Below are 18,483 nucleotides of genomic sequence, written 5' to 3'. Positions count from 1 at the left end.
TGTGATTATTTTTCTTTTACTTCACAATTATGCAACATTTTTGTTGATTTATACATCACGTGACAAAAGGTTGAAAACGCTCAAAGAAAGGTGCAATTTGTCATCTAATTTCTCAAACTTTTCCGATGTCTTTAGGTTTGATTTTGTGCGTCATGGTTGTCTCCAGGTAATTCAGAACAAAAAAAAAAAGAGTTTGCAGTGTCCTCGGTATTCAGATACTCAGTTTTACACCTCAAGAGCATCTTGTTTGTAGGTTATTGTTGAGCATTTTTTGTTTTTCTTTCAAGCATATGAGATAGTTGTGTTTTCTTTTTATACAGCCATGTGTCTGCTTCTTTCGCACCCTTAGCCTATCCCTGATAGGCCTCGCTGTTTACACTTAGAGGAAGTGACGTCTTCGACGTTTTGAATCGTGCGGGCTAACGAGATATATCGAGCCTGCATAACCTCTGCACTGTCCATCTCCCCCTTTAACATATCTGGGGGAAACTGCAAACTTCATGTATCCATAATCTCTGACACGGTAAGTTTTACACCGTCAAAATCGTTTAGTTTTAAATCACCCAGATTACAGTTTCCAAGGCAACTGCAATTCCTTAGGTTGCTTGCTGGTTGTTTTTGTTAGCTAACAGTGCTAGTTCTCCCGTTGTATCTATTATATAATCTTTAGCTTTTTTTACGTACAGTACGTTGTTTGCATGACATTGACGAGTGCAATACTATTAATATGCTTATATTATTTACAGAGACCCGTTGTAAGTGGCTTATCTTTTGATAACGCAGCCGCTGTAATGACCATTAGCTCTTTAATGTGCTAACAGGACAACAAAGCTAACACAAAAGAGGTCATCATGTTATTCAGATGTTGCTCGACAACATTTACATAAGATAGCTGGAGGATTAGCGTCAACATTCCTAACTTTGATAACAAAGCTCTCGGGAAGACGGAGTTTGTAACACCTCCATTAAAGTCTTAGTCTGCAACCATACTTGATAAGTGACAACTTTAAATGACCAACGCGAACCATGGTTATTTGTCGGTGGCTGTTGTGCAACATGAAAACTCTGATCATCTTCTGTGCATCGGCTGCAGCCCGCTAACCTGTATGTCGCTTTATAGCACGGGAGAACAGCATGGACCTCCACAAAATCATCCACAGTGCCCTGCACGAATTTATCCAGACGTACATTCCTGATGCAGATCTCAGGTGAGAAAACTCTCCAGATTTTCTATTCTTAATAAATAAAAAATATATATTTAGTCCTTCTGCAGTGTTAGTTTATGCCAATTTTCCTGGAGCTTCTGGTTACCCCATAAACTTTATCAGAACTGGGAAACAATAACAGTTTGGTTAACTCCTATCATATCTGCAATAATATAACATCTGCAGGATATTTAAAGTTCATACAATGTAAGTAAATTGTGTCTTCGATATTTTTTTTTGTTTAAACACTGTTCTAATCTTTTTTGCAGAGTTAGTGAATACTTTGAATTCTAATCGTCATCACAATATCAGTTTGTGAAAAATTACATAGGACTGACTGTGTTGATGCAATTTTTGGATTGGATAATATATGCCAGGAGTACTGCGTTCAGCCTCAGCATGCCAAATATGCACGTGGCCAATCAGATTAAATTTTTCTGCCATTGAAGGCGACATCTGGCAGATTTAAGTGCCTCAAATGCTTATTGCAATAGTATACACATATACTGTGGGGAAATTCAGGTGTCACAGCAACACGTTAAGTGAAGTGGGAGCATGCACTAAAAAGGTAAAAAAAAAATAAGATGCTGTGCAGGAGGGGCAAATTTATAACATAAGACAAAAATACTATACAGTTATTAAAAATAGTGCTTTATTTAAACAAATGCAGCTGAGGAGAATCATTTAAAGAATAACATATACATAATAGTTTTTTTGTTTATTTTTTTGTAAACTAAAATTTAGTTATTTTCATCCTGCAGCACACTGGATGATGTTCTTCTGTCGTACATCACCGGGGTCCTGGAGGACCTGGGGTCCCAGCAGAGCGTTGAGGAGAATTTTGACGTGGAGGTCTTTGGAGAAATGCTGGAAGCGTACATACCCGGGTTTGCCGAAATAGACAGGTAACACGGCCACACTCGACCTCTGTTCTGCTCACGCAGAAGCAGGGCCGGTCAGCTGTACCGCTGTCAACTGATGTTGATTAAAGATTATTTTGTTTACGCTCCAGTGTCAAAGTCTGTGAAATGATGTTCAGTCTGGCTTCAAAACTGGCCACTGCTCGGATGTCAGGTGAGTGTTGGTTTTTATTTTTCTAAATGATAGCTTTGTGGCAAGCCTGGTTTTTACAAACGAAGCGTTAAACTTTATCTTGTGTTGCATTTTAAAGAAAACAGTGTGCCTAAGACGGGGACGGAAGAGGTTTCTTTGAAACTCAACGCCCTGACCAGTCAGCCAGAACCAGGACAAGAACCTCTGTGCCTTAAGCCACAGACAGAGGGCGCTACAGCCAAGGTTAACAAGCCAACACACATTAGCACTGACCTCTTCAAGCTTTAAAATAGTTCTTTAATTTTAACCACGCAAATTCAAACAATAAATATGGCCCTTTTTTTTTTAGCTGTCGGCATCTGAGTGGGAGTTCCAAGAGCAGCACCTGCTGGAGATGTTCCCAAAGTGCAGTTTGTCCGAAGCTCGCAGTGCTCTTTCCATCGCCAAAGGAGACATGGAGGAAGCAGTGCGCCTTATCATAGAGGGCGACGTCCAGCTCAGCCCCACTCCTATTAATGTAAGCCTCTGTGTCGCAGAGAAACGTGGCAAATCACCCAGATTACATGATGTTAGAAATTCATCAATTTCTAACATCTTTAAGCTACAGTGCTTGAAGAAGTATTCATGGCCCATGAATCTATTCTAAGTCTGTCGTGTTATTTGACTGCCACTTTGACAGACCAACAAAAAGTTGTGCTTAATGTTGAAATGAAAGAAAAAGACACAGAGAAACCTTCAGCCCCCTGAGTTGTCCTTCGTTCACCAAAATTACAGCTGCATATTTTTTTTAGGAAAGCTTTCTACCAGCTTTGCAGGCAGAGGATTTTCATATTCTTCGTTGCAAAGTGGCTCAAGATCAGCCAGTTTGGCTGGAATATCAACATTCCCAGTAATTTCGAAGGAAGTCGGGATGTAAATTTTCAATCATGCAATACGGTCCGTAACATGAAATCCATTCACGTTTCTATTTGTAGCGTAAATAAAAAGCGGTAAGAAGACAGGAGTACGTCTACGCGGAACCATAAACGACTAAACCCGTCTTATTCTGACGCTTCAGGTAAACCAAGGAAAGAGCATTTCATCACTTGCAGACCAGAAACTTAAAGAGAGCATCCTGGAGAAGTAAGTGAAACTATTAACATTATGGTTGTTGAACAGAAATACTTTCACAAGCTAATCACAGTGTTGCATCTGAATTCTGTCTCTACAGGTACATGCTAGTGGACAGTGAGGAAGATAACAAAACTCATCGACCAGTTGCTCCCAAAGACGTACGATTCTGGGTATATTCCCTTTTAATACAATTCTTTGTATTGTACAATAAAACTTTTTTTTTTCCCTCCCCCCGTTCATCAGGCTCCAAAGAAGCTTGTCCGCTACCACGGTAACCAGGTGGTTACAACAAAAGGAGAGAGATATCAACTCGTGAAGAAAAACGAGACAGACGACATGAAGAAGACCTACGTCAACCTGAAACCGGCCCGAAAGTACAGGTTCCATTGATGACGAGCACAGCACTGTGCGAGCAGCTAGTAACGGCATTGTTTACACTACTTCTTCTTTATCCAACTCATTTAACCAAAACTTGATGTATTCCCACAAACCCCCTAGTATTAGGAAACATTTTTCAGTGTGGCAGTGGCTTATTTTTAAAACGTTAACCATCATGCCTTGGATAAAACCGTTGTTTTTAAGTTGCACCGCTGTTGCTTTTTTTTAAACTTTTTTTTCTTTCTTTTTTTTTTTTTTTAGTCAATCTGTTGTAACTTGTGTTCTTGTTTGTGTAACAAACAGCCTATCGGATTTGTTTTGGCCACCTCAGCAGGTCTGATGTCGCACTGACAGCTCTTTTTCTTTCTTTTTTTTTGGGGGGCGGGGGGGGAAATGTTGGTCCATGATTATAATACTCATCATCTTTGTAAATAAGTGGTGCTGTTGAAGTTTGTTGTGAACATTACAAGTCTTAGTATATTTTTTTCCTTAAGTTTTCATCAAGATTCATACATTTTGTTGAAGCCTTGAGGTTGAGCGCAGTTTGCGCTGCTGCCCCAAAACTTTATTACGTCTGACAGATTCGCACAAATTCATTTATTTCTTGCACTGTTCCACACTGTAGGACAAATATAAAAAAAAATTCTGTCTTGTAGTAATTTAGGATTTACTAGAAAGCTAAATTAATACCTTAGTTTCCTGCACAGTAAATACATTTTTCTAGAAATGGACATGCTATAACACCTTTTTGTGTAGAATATCAGAATAGAGGACTGTGGGTATCCCCCAAATAGTGAAATATGAACTTGATGGGCTTCATTTTAAAGTCCAGAATATTTATTTTTGATATATAAATGTTTCTATATGCAGAATCTTAAATCCATTGCAACTAAGTTTCCAAAAAATGTTGGTTGGCTGCATAAGATGTACAAGGCAATGATTTGCAAACTTGCCCTAAGCCTTTTATTTACTTTAAAACAGAAATGACATATATCTGATATTCATATTTCTTTTAAATGATTGTTGTTTCTTTTTTTTTTTTTTTTTTAGATAATATGCAATTGTGAAAAACAGAACACCCCATTCAAATTTTAGCCCTTTCCAACAGAATGTTCATATACTGAGGTCACTAAAAACCAAGTGTTTCTGAAATATCTATTCTGAGGATAAAATCAGGACAACCTACCCCCTAATTGCTAGTCTTAACCCTGTTGACTAAAATAACTTCAGTGAGCCACTTCTTGCAGCCATACATTGATCTGTATGGAAGGTTTTCTCCATTCCTGACTTTCTCTCTGGCAAAAATTTAGTCTCCTTTGGTCTTTGTGTGCACAATACATGCTTAAGTGTTATCAGATTTCCCTAGCCTCAAGCATACAGTTAATGTAACATCTTCAACAACACAGAGACAGACAGTACAAACAACCAAGCACACACAACTAAGGAGAATTTAGACTGTGGGAGGAAGCCAGAGTACCCAGAGAGAACCCACGCATGCACAGGGAGAACATGTCAAATCTCCACGCAATGGAGATTTGACAATCTTCATTGCACATTCTCCTGGGCTGGGAATTGAACCCAGGACCTTCTTGCTGCAAGGCATCAGTGCTATCAACTGCACCACTATAGTGAATAATCATAACTGATAATTCTGTATGTGTTGCACAAAGGAAATTGTTATGTTAAAAAAAAAAAGTCCATGTTTGTTTTTGTTTTGAGCAATTTTTAACTGCTGCTCTTAGGATTTTTTACTTAGAAATTGCTACAATGAGGGAGAATTATTTATGGTTGTAGATTTAAAAAAATTAACTGTAGATCCAAAAACAATGCTCATACAAAGATGCTGCAATGTTAAGACATTTAGGTAATTCTAAATCGACAATGAAGGGTGTTTGTGGTTTAAATCAAAACTAGGATAACAATCTGCTCAAAACAGCCAGTTGTTGGCCTCTGAGCAGTTTTATGTACAACAGAATGTAAACGTAAAACAGATTTGCTCAATAGGGATCCTGCAGGGTTTGCAAATCATTATTTTAGTTCTCTTTCTTTGCAACTTTTTGGAAACGGGATTGCATTAATGAAGATTTAAGGTTGTGTGCTTTCAGGTAAACATAATACTGCTGTGGTTCTCATCTCATTTGTGTTTGTGTGTGAATTTTGCTTCACCCGAGACTGTTGTAAAAAAAAATGAGTGATCTCTTTTATCCTACTTAGTTGTACATTTAGGACAAATAAGCTGAACAGATTTTCTTTTCCAGGATTTAGTATTTATATTCCGCTCCTATTTGTTGTAAGTAATACGCAGCTATTTGAAACCTGTGATATATTGTTTCTCTGAATGTAGTATAACAGAACTGGGTGTTCATATGATGTGATGTTATATTTATTATGCAATGGTGTTATGTAGAGCATGGAGCGGACTTATCTGAAACCGTTAACTGATTTTCTTTTTCTCCTTTTCTATCATGGCTTCAAAAAAGACTTCTGGTGATTTATAGTAATTACATTTTTGTAGAGTGCCGTACGCTTCCTGTTTAGGTTCTCACAGAACTCAGTACAAGTTATTTAGGTAAATCAGAGTGGACCATTTCAGTCTGCATATTGCCATCTGACAGGGTTCATATTCAGTCTTGGAAAGTGTGGATTTTGCGTTTTCATTTTCAAAACAAAAATAGAGTTTGGAAAAATTGTTTTCCGGAATCTGTTGTATTTTTTTTCTCCCCTCCTCCCGTTTTCTAAATGACAAAAACCTATTAATGCTTAATAAATGCAGTTTTGTATTAAAGAAACATGTTTCTAACAATTTGTTCCACAATTGTGAAATTCTTCTAATCACTATTTTGACTTTCGACTCGCTGATCCTTATTCAAAAGTTCAAAGAAGCATTTTACTAAGTTTGTCCTGGAGCCAACTTTACACTTTGGTTGATTGGAACAGTTCATGAGCTGGATCTAAAATACCAAACAAACCACCAAAACTTATTTTTACAAACTAAATATAAGACACTTCATTTCTTATTTGACAGGTCTAATTCAGGATTCATTTCCTGATCTTGAGTCCTTGTCCGATTACGGGCACACACAAAAAAACACCTCAATCTTACAAAAGAAAAGTTTTTTATATTGAAAACTGAATCACTGAAAAAACGTGACATAAAAGGAAACGGTAACAATTTCACATTTAAACCTTTTAATGCCAAAGTGAAAACAAACACAATCACCATAATATAGAAAAGTTTTAACATCACCTTCCTTTTTTTTTTTTTTTTTTGCCATGTATCAGGCAAATGCATTCAGTAAACAATTCACATTAAAAAAAACCACCCAGATACATTTTTACACATGAATTAAAACCATTTGAATAGAGTGCAATAAGTAAAACATACATATGCACACCATCAGTTAACAGGAAGAAAATCTGTCAACACCAACCCTCTGAACATGAAGCTCAATTTGTTTGGCACGCCACACGATGTTCTGCTTCTCGTTTCACTCGGATCTGCAGCATCGAAAAACTGCTCAGAAATGTTTGAAGCAAAGAAACTCTAGTGTCGACCTGTACTAGAGACCTTAACGGACATTTACAGTAAGTTAAAGGCTGATTAGCATTTACCTTTACACAGGCTGTGAAAAAAAAAAAGGGGTCAAAACAAGTGCATGTCAGATCATTGATGACTCAGAGGTTACAATAATGGAGCCTAAATATTGCTTACTGATTTTATTTCTAGTTTCCTATTCTAAAATAAATGGGACAGCTTAAGAAGCTATTTCAAACCCGACCACTAGATGGTGCTTTAAGCTTCGCAACATTTGCTTTTACAAAGCTTCATGCCAGCACTTGGTCTAGTTCTAGTCTAGACTAGTTCAGTCAACTGGTACAATATAATTATCATTTGTACCGTTTTTAACTTGGTGTAATTTATTACAATTTAAGATAAACTAGTACTAGCAACTAAAGTTGTAACATTTATTTTCAGCAATCCTCTAACTGGATTTCTTGGCTGCAAATCCAATAAAGCACTTAAGATACAAATTAAAGACAACCAAAAGCACTTATAAAAATTATTCGTATACCTTCAGCGGCATCCTCCGTTTCACAGCCATACATTTATCGTCATCATAAAGCAACGGATTTTGATATTTTGAAATCATGGCCAGTCTTGCTAATAAATGACTGCACATTAGTACGAAATTACCTAATGTACATAAATTATCGCAGAACACTCATTTCTAAAGTTGTTTTGTGATAAGAACTTAATGTTGTACTCGAGCAGCAACTGTTTATTCCTTATAGATAAGGTATCTCTTTATATGTTCTCTGTAATATTTTACCCCTCATCTAAACAACAAGTACTCTTAAACACTGTTTCCTCGCAGATACAAATATTAAAACTTAAGGCTAAAAGCAGAAATTGTAAGACTTAAGGAAACACTGATTCAAAGAAACACGTCTTCATTTCTTCTCTCCAAAGGCAAAAAAATAAAAAAATAAAGCATCTTCAAGTTGGATGAAAATCCCATTGGTTTGATTCATTTTTCTTCCTTTACTCGGCACAGTTGTTATGGAAACGCCGTTCTGAGACCGATGCAGAGTTATTTCATTATGGCTGATTACGGCCATGCACTGGCGCTTAGCTCCAATGACAGAATGCACACTGAAAAGAAAAATAAAAACACACACACACACACACACTTCACATGCAAACAGTTTGTGGAGCAGTCCATTCAAGAGTTGCAACGTTGGAGCTCTAACTGAGGCCCTGGTCATATCGCCCTTTGATCATTGTGTTTAGTAACGGCCCGACCTGCAGGGGGAGAAAACAGAGGGTTTTACATGTGATGTAACTCTCTGTTCTAAACGGCATTTCCTCAGTACAAAAATGAAGTTGGCAATGAATTTTCACAGTAACTGGGTTGTCGGGAGGGTCAGCGTGCCTGAGGGATTCCAATGTAACTAGTGACCTAAATATAGGTCCTATTTAAATATTCTAGAAACGGACAATGTGACATTCATGTGCAGACCGAGCTCAGATGATAGGTGCAGCTTCTTTTGATGACGGTAAAGACTGGCTTAAAAGTAAGCGTTTACCTCATGGGGATCTCCAAGTGCTTCTCCAAGCATTTTCTCAATATTCCTCATGATGGCAACTTTTTGATGAGCTCGCAGAGGGTATTCTATCTTCTTCGGTGTTGGAGCTCCCTAAATAAAAGAGAAATGGGTTCAAAAGAAGTGAAGTGGGAAAGTTGTGCATTACGCTGCAGCAACGTGATGATTCAAATATACGTACTTTGTACCAAAAGTTAACCGTGATGGTCACTCCGCCGTTCAACAATGACTCGATGTGATGCCACCTTCAAAAGCAAGAAAAACACGATTGACGCATCACTTTTTTTTTTTTTTTTTTAAGTGAAATTTACATCACAGGTTGCAAAACCAATCCAAGTGTGTGCTTAAATGTCAATTTATTTTAATCAACAGCAAAACAAGAAAATCCTGGAACATTTTTAATCACTTGCTTACCAAGATTTTATACAATATTTAATTTTAATAATTTGAAAACTGAACATATTCAAACATTTTTAAAGAAAAATCTTTCAACTTTTCCAAAATAATTTTTTCTTTTATAGCAACAGGAGAAAAATCAGGACTGCAAGAGGGCAGGTGAGCTTTAACACTTTGCACAATAGCTTAGTGTTTGACGTGCCTGGCGTTTGCGCAATCCTGCTATAACAGCACCCTGAAGGAGGTGTTAATAATATGTTCACACGTTCGGAGGACAACTGCGCTAAGGGTGCTCCACCCCGACATTCTCAGAAATGTCTTCTGTACACCTAAAATCTCATTCATGTGGGAATGCAATACATCTGGTTTTCCTGAGAAAGGCTAAATTAAACATCTCACTCATCTGGTGCAGAATCACTGCCTTTCTGAGGTTAGTGTGTGCTTAGCGAGCTCAGCTGTGTTTCTCCACAGAGTTGATATATGGCTTCCACCTTGTGTAATACAGTTTCAGGTAACATCACTGGAAGCAGCAGACTCTAATTACAGGAGGCAATCAAAGCGAAAGCTATTTTCATCTAGAGCTGCATATTCCGTTGATAAAGTAATAGGTGAACTGATGTGTGAACTCTTTGATGGTTAAAGTATAAAGAGCAAAAGGTTTTTTTTTAAAAAATGATGGAAGGGATAAAACCTCCTATTCTGATAATTTTGCAAAATTTTATTTAAAAAAAAAAAAAAAAAAAAATCAAGGAGAAGCACATCTTACCAATACATAGGGATGTAGAGAACATCTCCAGGTCCCACAACAGCTTCATAGCCAACAACATTTTTAAAATTTGGAAACTTCTCATAGTTAGGGTTATCAAAATCAACCTAAAACGGAAGAAAAGTTGGTGGAAAAAAAATATGAACAAGCCTATTAGCAAAATTAGCCAAACCTTAAATCACGTTAAGCAGCTTAACTTACTTGGCTCTGTCTGTCACATGGGTGATGGACAGGGTAAGAATAGAGACACTCAAACTGGTCTGGGGGGAAAAGGATGCATCTCTTATGGCCTTTTATCTGTGCAAAGAAGTTCTGCTGCTCGTCATAATGTGCCGGCGTCACATTGCCTGAGAAAATGATAAACATATACAGTAATGTGAAAAAAAACCCCCAGAAAACCTGAGGCTTGAAAACTGTAAAATAGATAAGATTTTTGGCATCTTGTGTGATGGAGCAGAAGCTGAAGGAAAATGGGTTATGTTATTTAAATGCTTTTTTTCTTCTTTTTTTTTTATAAATAAAAACTACCTTTCACTTCACCTACACATCTGAGTGACTGTCTCTGCCAGCTCTGTACATCTCAGTCAGACTGGATGGAGAGAATTTGCAAAAATTAGTTTTCCCAGCCTTATCATGGATTGTATTTAGGTCCGAACTGAGTTCATCTGAGACAAATAACTGATCTAGATCTGGCTTTATGTTTTGGGTCACCATCATGCTGGAAGGTGGACGTCTAACTTGTTTTGTTCAGGACTGCCCTACATTTAACTTCATCCATTTTCCCTTCAGATTTAGGCAACTTCCCTGTCCCGGTTGAAGAAAAGCACATGATGCTACCACCACCATGTTTCACAGACATAGTGTATTCAGGGCAATGAGTCCACACCCTGAATACACCATGTCCTTTCAGGGCGCGTATACCAGTATTCTCCAATACCAATATTCTGCCATTCAGGCTATTGTGTATCATGGATTATAGGAAGGAAATGAGAGGCTCACCCTCCATGCCAACCAGCAGAAGGTTGGACGTCAGCGGCCCCCAGTTCCGCGTGGCTTGCTGTCTGTTGATCCAGTTCCAGTTGAAACCAAGAAAATCAACAACAATCTTCTTTCCTACTGTGTCATTCAGTGTTTGCTGCAAATAGACTCTTGAAACACATGAGGAAAGAGACATGCTTTAAGTATGAGTCATGCTATTTTACATGCAAAGGGCTGAAAAACAAGCCCTGGACCTGCTGGTATGAAAAGTGGTGCAAACGAGAGTTTAAAAAGAAAAAAAAGTCACTCCCTACAGTTTTCAAACACTTGGGGGTGGGGGGAGTTGCATTAATATAAGTGGAAATTATACTAAGTAACAGTTACTTTAAGGGTCAGCGAGTTAAAAGCGAATGTCTCTTTGGTATCTGATCTGAGTATGAGCTGCCAAATCAGTCAGGTTACAGAAATAAGCCTTCGTCACATAACTCCTTAGTCACTAACTCGGTCACCGGCATATCTTTTCCTCAATACTTTTGAAGGCTAAAACAGCAGAAATGTGCATTGCTCACATCACACGTCTGACAACTTACCTCTCCTCCCCTCCCTCTTCTTCTCTTTTACGCATGCTATCCACAAACTCAGAAAACTTCATCTCCATTCGACGAGACTTGGGAACAAAGTCCATAAAGTTGCACATTTTCTTCTCATCGTAGTAGAGGAATTTGTGGTTTTCCGAACTGTAAACAGAGAAGTCTCCATTTCCAATGTTCTCCAGGAGGTATGGGATGTCCCACTTCAGTGCTGGGTATACAAGGTTGGTGTCCGTTAAAACCACCGGTTCCTGGAGGAAGATCAGGAACACTTTATTGAAATGTTACAACAAAGCCTGGTGGTTGCTATACACCTCAACGCTAAGAAGATCTAATATACAGCCAAACTTTACCTCACAGAAGTTATTTTCAAACATTTAAAAACTGGTTAAGTCTTGAAGATGTCGAATAAAACCTGATATCTTCAAGGTGACATGCATTTATACGCTGGTGATACATTGTAGTGGCACCTGGAGAAAACACAATGATGTGAGCAGAAACATTCAAATAATGTTTCTGCTGTCAGTGTAGCCATGGCAGAAATAGCAACTCTTCTCATGTTAATTTTGTGTTATACTTTTTAATCATGTGAATATGAGAGAGAATCTGAAGCAGACGCTGTTAACAGTAAATAAACCTGCTTACAGTAAATCTACTGAAGGACAACATGCTGTAGTATCACGACAACGTTATCAGATAGTGACGTTTTTGAAAACGTGATTGTATTTTTGTTGGGGGTGGGAGGTAATAACTAGTGCACTTTATTTTCATTATTACTCGGTGATTATGTCAAAAATGCATGGAATAAAACAAAATATGGGGGAAAAATACTGACTTGTAAGATCAAAACTCTTCCAGTCAGCTACCAGTGCATCCTGTCATTTCTGCTCTAATCATATTTAGAGTGCTTCAAAGGTGACTGTTCTTTGTGCCTGGTACTCGTGCAAAAAGGTGCAATTTTATAGTAATGAACTTGAACTTTCAAGTAACATTTATTTTACAAGTCACATTTATTCTAACCCTCCAAAATGGTAGATCACTTAAAAGTTCAGACCAGTTAAAAGTTTATCTTTTGGGGGCAATTGAGCATTATTTCCTTCTTTGGTCTCAAAAACTTTTTCCAGGTTTCAAAATAAGCTGAGGGGCAAGAACTGTCCCAGAACTTTAGCTTTTAAAATGCTAATCATGCTCTGCTGTAGCACCTGTAAGTTTGTATGGTGCTCTACCAGGATAAAAGACTGCAACTCTAATGTACCTCCCTGGCACACGTTTTGAATTAAAAGCAGCAGCAAGGAAACCCTACATAAAGGGCATGTTGCATGTAAAATACAGTGAACATTGTTTTGTCAATTACTCGATGAATTGCAAAAAACCAATATTCAAAAGCAGGTAACACTTTATTTGAAGGGGTGTGCATAAGACTGACCTGACACCGTCATAAACATAATATAACATCCGTCATGAACTTAAAGTCTTTATGACAGTTGTCATGAAGTGTCATTCGGTAAATAATGACACTTTTAATGCAAAGTTGCTCTAAAAGTTGCATTAAAAGTCCATTAAAAATGCCAACTTTGCATTAAATTATCATAATTTACAAAATCATGCAAAGTTGGCACTTTTAATGGACTTTTAATGCAACGTTTAGAGCAACTTTGCATTAAAAGTCTCATTATTTACCGAATGACACTTCATGACAACTCATAAACATTCATAAAGACTTCTTTATGGTCATGACAGGTGTTATGTCATGTTTATGACAGCGTCATGTCAGTCTTATGCACACCTGTTCAAATAAAGTGTTACCCAAAAGCATTTCATGTGTTGCTATTTTTCCCCCGTTGTCAATTTCCCAATAATCTGATGTCAATAATCTGAAAAGAACTGATGCAACTGATGTTTAGCATCCTGAACAGAAAATGAGAATAGTCATTGCCAAAGCTGCAAAGCTATCTCACCCGGTCAGTGTACATGTTTTAGATCATGCAAAGGAAGTGTAAATTGATTTAAAATAACATCTCGCGATTTACGTGCACGTGAGTCACGCGCATGACCGCACACACACCCGGAGCTCGCAGGCCTACGTGACAAACCGAACGTAGCCCGCTGTGCGCGCTCCCGCTGCTCGGCTGCCTGCGGCTGGCTCTCGGTTTCACTTTCATCGGAGGACGCTGAACTCTGCAGCTGCTAGGAGATGATGTGGTTGGAGGAGGACTGTTTAAAACGTACCGGTCTGCGTTGAGTTTGGCTTTTCCGCGTATTGTTAGCTGCAGTGGTATAAGATTATGTTTCGCGACTTATCAGTCTTGTTCCAATTAGATGGTTAAATGACGGAGGGCTGAGCCTCGTAGCCTTAATGTGATGCATTTATGCAACCTGTAAGTAGAACAGCCTGGTGTTCAAAGAAGCCTTCTTTCCGCATACCAAGTTGATAATCAACTTGGTCTCAATTATTAATGAAAGTAAATAGCTGAATGAATGAATACATGAGTTACTACCTAATTTGTAGTTTTAAAATCCATTCATCTACCAAGTTTTGGGTATGAACATCTGAAAACTATCTCCAACAGGAAAGATTTAAAGGCAAATGTTTAACACATCTGTCAGCAACAGAAGTACACAGGAAAAGCTCACTTTCAGCTAAATCAGCACCAGCTCAAGTTGCATTTGCATCACTTGAGCCAGTTTTTGAAGGTCATTTAGAAAGGAGTTCACTTTTACACAGTGATTAAAGCTATTCTTGTAAAATAGTTCTCAGGAGATGAACATTGTAGTAGGTTTGTGTAACAGAGCCATATAAAGCAGGGTAGGAAAAGGAAACCTGCTTCCTTTTAGAGAAGATGTCGGCTCTACTGTCGTTCTCTAGGTTACAACATGCATCTCTGTCTGTATTTGGATTACACAAAAGATGAAATCTTAAGCAACACATAAACCTTGGGATAATGCAAACAGGAAGCCCAGGGTGTTTGTGAATATTCGGGTGACAAACCTGGGCCGCTTCATTTTTAATCAAGTAACATACTCTCTTTAAAATCCTAAGAGAACAATGTCCTTTGCAGAGAATGCACTATGAAGTCATTATGCTATATCATGTTGCATCAAAGCAGAGTGTCAGAATTCTCCTAGCTTTGAATCATTAAACCCACAGGAAGACCAGAAGACCGGCAGCTTAAATAAATGAGAGATAAGTCAGTGGAGCCTTTTGGAGACAGGTGAAATAGGCTAAATTTCATTTGAAACTCAAACAACAGCACGTTCATGAATAATGAAAGACCCAAAGGGAAATGTAAACAAAGCCACAAAGGCTGTCTGTCCTGAACAGACACACCTACCAGGTAAAGTATTTCTGTTAAAACAAATGGCAATGAAAACAAACGGTAATATGAAGGATGTCTGTTGTGTTCAAAAAAATGTCCTATTTCATTCTTACAGGTTGGACGTGCTTTTGATAAGTTGGAGAAATCAGCGTTTCAGAGCAGTGCACATCAACTGTGCACTGCTAGTCAGCTGGCTAAAAGAACGGCGTCACCTGCTTCCCTCATGCACAAAAAAACCCCACTCATTCAGCTGTTAATGTTGTTTTAAAACAGCAGGATTATTTCAAAGAAACAGGACAAAAATACGGTATAAAATGGCATGCAATAAAAAAAAAATTAAATGTTTAGCTTGTGTTTATTCTAAAATGTTACTATGTAAAATGTTACTATACCAAGTAGACATATTTCATATTTAACACTTTCATCAGTAAGAGCAAGCATTTGCATTTGCTACCCATGACTCTTTTGGTTTATTTGATCTAAGGAAAGTAATAAAAACATCTTCTCAGATCTGTTTTTAGTTGTTCCAAGTAAACTCTTCAGGATTAAACATCAATGTGTCTCCACACTGGACTCAGCAGGTGCACTCAAGTCGCTGATCGATACTCAGGATTTAGCTGACCTAGATACTCAACGGGCTTCAGTTTTGTCTGAGTGAAATAAAAGAAAAAGTACTACTTCATCTTGCTTTAAAATTAGACTTATTCACTGTAAACAATTTCTTACTTCTCCAGTCTGAAACTTGGCAACCAAACACAGAGCAATAAATTAGGTTTTTATACTAATTGCACACCACAATGCAAACCATTTACGAAAAACTCCTCTGCACATAATTTGGGTGTTATCGTCCATATGTCCTCCAAATTCTAAAACAATACTTCTGACTGAATCTTCTAACTCAAATCTACACCTATCTATCTATTTGTGACATCAATATTTGCGGAACATCTTACATCAGTGGTTTCCAGGCATTTCAGCTTTTGACCCATAAATATAACAGCTTACAGGACTTGTGACCCTGACTACTGATTTATTTTCTTGTAAGCCAGTTACACAAGGACATAGTACAGGAGCAACAACAAATATGTAGTTCATATCTATTAAAAATTGCTGGGGGTTAGACTTATATGAATGAATAAATGTTTTAGTTATGTCCCAAGCTTTGGAGACCACAAAAAAGGAATAAAATGTCTTTTTTCAGTCTCTGAACAAAAAAATAAAAGTACAGACCTCTAAAATAATAAACCCAAGATGCAAAGAGTCAAATAACACATAAAAGTTTTTAGAAAACTGTATGAGGAATTAAGTCTGGAAAGTTGTGGCATTTTTCCTCTCTTGGCTTTCTTTTTATATATCTATATAATTAACCACGCCAGAAAAATAAAAAGTAATCCGAGACAAAATAGAAACATTGTGTATTATCAAAAAAGGAAATACAATACTTCTTATGCTCTTCGATAGATTACTTTCACTATCATTAACCTCGGTGTTCGTGTTTATGTTTTTTTATTATTATTTTGAGCCAAACAGTCGGGCTTATTTTTCAAGTTCACTTTTGCATTTTTCAATATTAAATGTTCGATGATTCTTTAAATTCTAATGAAAAGAAGATTTGTATAAATGAAAATAAAGTTCCAGTAACCTAACCCTGCAGCTGCGTTACCTCGTTGTTTATAAGCATCTCTGCTCTGGGGTCCGTGTAAGACAGCCGGGGAATGGGCTTGGTTGGGAACGAGTATTTTCGGAACTGGGACTCATCCCATTCCCGGCTGTGCACGTCGGAGAAAGCCGCTCCGTCGTCGCTTGTCGCCGCATCTGCCTCCACAACAGTCGCCGCTGCCATGGTGGTTCAGCGAGCCCCGCTTTAGCTGCTGTACCTCGGTCCACCTCACAATGAAAGCGTCCACCAGCTTCTCCTTTCCTTTTTTATATTCATATAAATATACAGCGGAACTACCTGGACAGTCTCACTCCCTGCTCAGGTTTATTGATGAATAAAATAAAATAAGAGGGCTCCTGCCGCCCAGAAGTAGCGTTTCACCACAGATCTGTTCCGTGTGTGAATGTTTACACGCTGTGGTGACAGGAGGGAGCAAACAAAACTACACGGGCTGCAAAACGCAGGAAGCCGTTTTGATTAATTCAGGCACATAATATTATACAGCGACACCTAGCGTCCGGGGTAAACTGGTGCAAAACATTTTCAAGTTCATCCGAATGAATTATACTATGGAAAGTTAATTTATTTTAGCTATTCTGTCAAAAAGGAGATAACACTCAAATAGTGTATATATTTAAAATGGTACTTGTTTTACTCTGTATTTTCTGGCTTTCAATTACCTAGAAACGAAAGCTTTTTTTTATTCCTAAAAGCTTTCTGGGTATAGATCATATTGCAAAAGCATGTTATTGCCACAAGAGGGAGCAATATCTTTGTTTTTCCTCAGTTACCACAATATCACAATTTAATATTGCAATGTACAATATTAAATTGTGCTGCTTAACTAAAGATTTATTTTAAATTTAAGATATATAATATATCAGTGAATATTTATATTTAATATAAATGGCATTAGCTTAAAAGGACTGTGACGTTTAAACTGTGTCACCAGCATGCATGTAAACAGAACAATCAAGAAAATCATATAGTTAAATATATAGTTTATTTATGGTATAAATAAACTATATATACATATTAATTTTGAAGAAAAAAAAACATGACAACCTAAAATTAAAGTTTTAATTTTGGGAATGACTAGAGACTACTGTATCATTACAAAGTACTTTCATAACAAAAGTATTTTGTTCCATTTAACCTTTTCATCTTTCCTTAAACTCCGGTCAGTTTTCCTATGAAGAAAATCCAAAATTTTATTGTAGGGATTGTGTCACATATGCCAGTGTGATTTAAAGTGTGTGCTTCCCCTTCACCTTTTATTTTTTGTGCAAAGGAAGCTGGACTCTTCCTATGACTCCCAGCGTGTCCTCTGAATGACTTGTGCCAATCTACCAACACGGCTTCTAAAGGCTTTCCTTCAACAATGAATTTCTTCAACATAGGTCTGATTTGTGGTTTTGCTCTGCAATGGTTGTGTTAATAGATTTCCTCATCTGGGCTGTAGATCTTTGTAGCTCCTAAGGATATAAGAATAAAATGGGTGGAATAAAAATGATTCACATACATTTTCGTGCTTTTATTTGGGAAAAAGAAGTATAATTTTCCAATCAAAATGTTGTACCAAGTTGCATTGGTGTAAACCAATTTGCTTAGTGTTACCTTCAATTACTGACTGGAACATTACTTGTAGTCAGTATTCCAACTTTTCACCGCTTTCCATCACTGCAACATAATGCTTCTCGCTTGTTTGTATTTCACATTTCCATAAAGCACAAATTAACTTGCTTTGCCTAAAATCTCACTGAAGTCCATAGCACAAGCAGCAGTGTAAAGGGGACAAGGAACACAAGCCAAGAGAACTGTAACAAAAGCAGGAGATTTCAGTCAAATCTCACAACATGCAAATATCAGTGACATCTTATGAGCTCCAGAAAAATGAGGCTCAAAGTGGTTCAAAAGATAA

At 37.6% G+C, this 18,483-nt stretch overlaps 2 protein-coding genes across 2 annotated transcripts; one reads left to right on the top strand and one right to left on the bottom strand.

Moving 5' to 3' along the window:
- The first annotated feature begins 297 nt into the window (after positions 1-297).
- On the top strand, positions 298-6,552 carry cuedc2 (CUE domain containing 2). The gene is made up of 9 exons (XM_014968737.2): positions 298-523; positions 1,121-1,208; positions 1,967-2,110; positions 2,218-2,279; positions 2,377-2,501; positions 2,608-2,775; positions 3,316-3,380; positions 3,469-3,529; positions 3,615-6,552. The coding sequence occupies exons 2-9, from the start codon at positions 1,135-1,137 to the stop codon at positions 3,759-3,761; spliced, it is 846 nt and encodes a 281-aa protein (XP_014824223.1). The 5' UTR covers positions 298-523; positions 1,121-1,134; the 3' UTR covers positions 3,762-6,552.
- A 369-nt stretch (positions 6,553-6,921) lies between these two features.
- hif1an (hypoxia inducible factor 1 subunit alpha inhibitor) lies at positions 6,922-17,005 on the bottom strand. Its single transcript, XM_014968738.2, has 8 exons — positions 16,566-17,005; positions 11,586-11,836; positions 11,017-11,165; positions 10,219-10,364; positions 10,018-10,124; positions 9,037-9,100; positions 8,838-8,948; positions 6,922-8,553 (listed from the first exon to the last, which is right to left on the bottom strand). The coding sequence occupies exons 1-8, from the start codon at positions 16,743-16,745 to the stop codon at positions 8,497-8,499; spliced, it is 1,065 nt and encodes a 354-aa protein (XP_014824224.1). The 5' UTR covers positions 16,746-17,005; the 3' UTR covers positions 6,922-8,496.
- Between the last annotated feature and the right edge of the window lie 1,478 nt (positions 17,006-18,483).

The sequence above is a fragment of the Poecilia mexicana genome, unplaced genomic scaffold, assembly GCF_051168715.1.
Source record: "Poecilia mexicana isolate PSO_F unplaced genomic scaffold, ASM5116871v1 scaffold_15, whole genome shotgun sequence".
NCBI lineage: Eukaryota > Metazoa > Chordata > Actinopteri > Cyprinodontiformes > Poeciliidae > Poecilia > Poecilia mexicana.
This window is presented reverse-complemented; position numbering and strand designations above follow the sequence as displayed.

What these genes read in the sequence shown, in the direction of transcription:
- cuedc2 (XM_014968737.2), top strand. Translation starts at nt 1,135, where the DNA reads ATGGACCTCCACAAAATCATCCACAGTGCCCTGCACGAATTTATCCAG. An exon ending in GGGTTTGCCGAAATAGACAG is followed by an intron (nt 2,111 to 2,217) that starts GTAACACGGCCA and finishes TTTACGCTCCAG; the next exon opens with TGTCAAAGTCTGTGAAATGA. An exon ending in GGCCACTGCTCGGATGTCAG is followed by an intron (nt 2,280 to 2,376) that starts GTGAGTGTTGGT and finishes TGCATTTTAAAG; the next exon opens with AAAACAGTGTGCCTAAGACG.
- hif1an (XM_014968738.2), bottom strand. Translation starts at nt 16,745, where the DNA reads ATGGCAGCGGCGACTGTTGTGGAGGCAGATGCGGCGACAAGCGACGAC. An exon ending in GAAGAGGGAGGGGAGGAGAG is followed by an intron (nt 11,166 to 11,585) that starts GTAAGTTGTCAG and finishes ATGTGTTTCAAG; the next exon opens with AGTCTATTTGCAGCAAACAC. An exon ending in CACTTGGAGATCCCCATGAG is followed by an intron (nt 8,554 to 8,837) that starts GTAAACGCTTAC and finishes CTCCCCCTGCAG; the next exon opens with GTCGGGCCGTTACTAAACAC.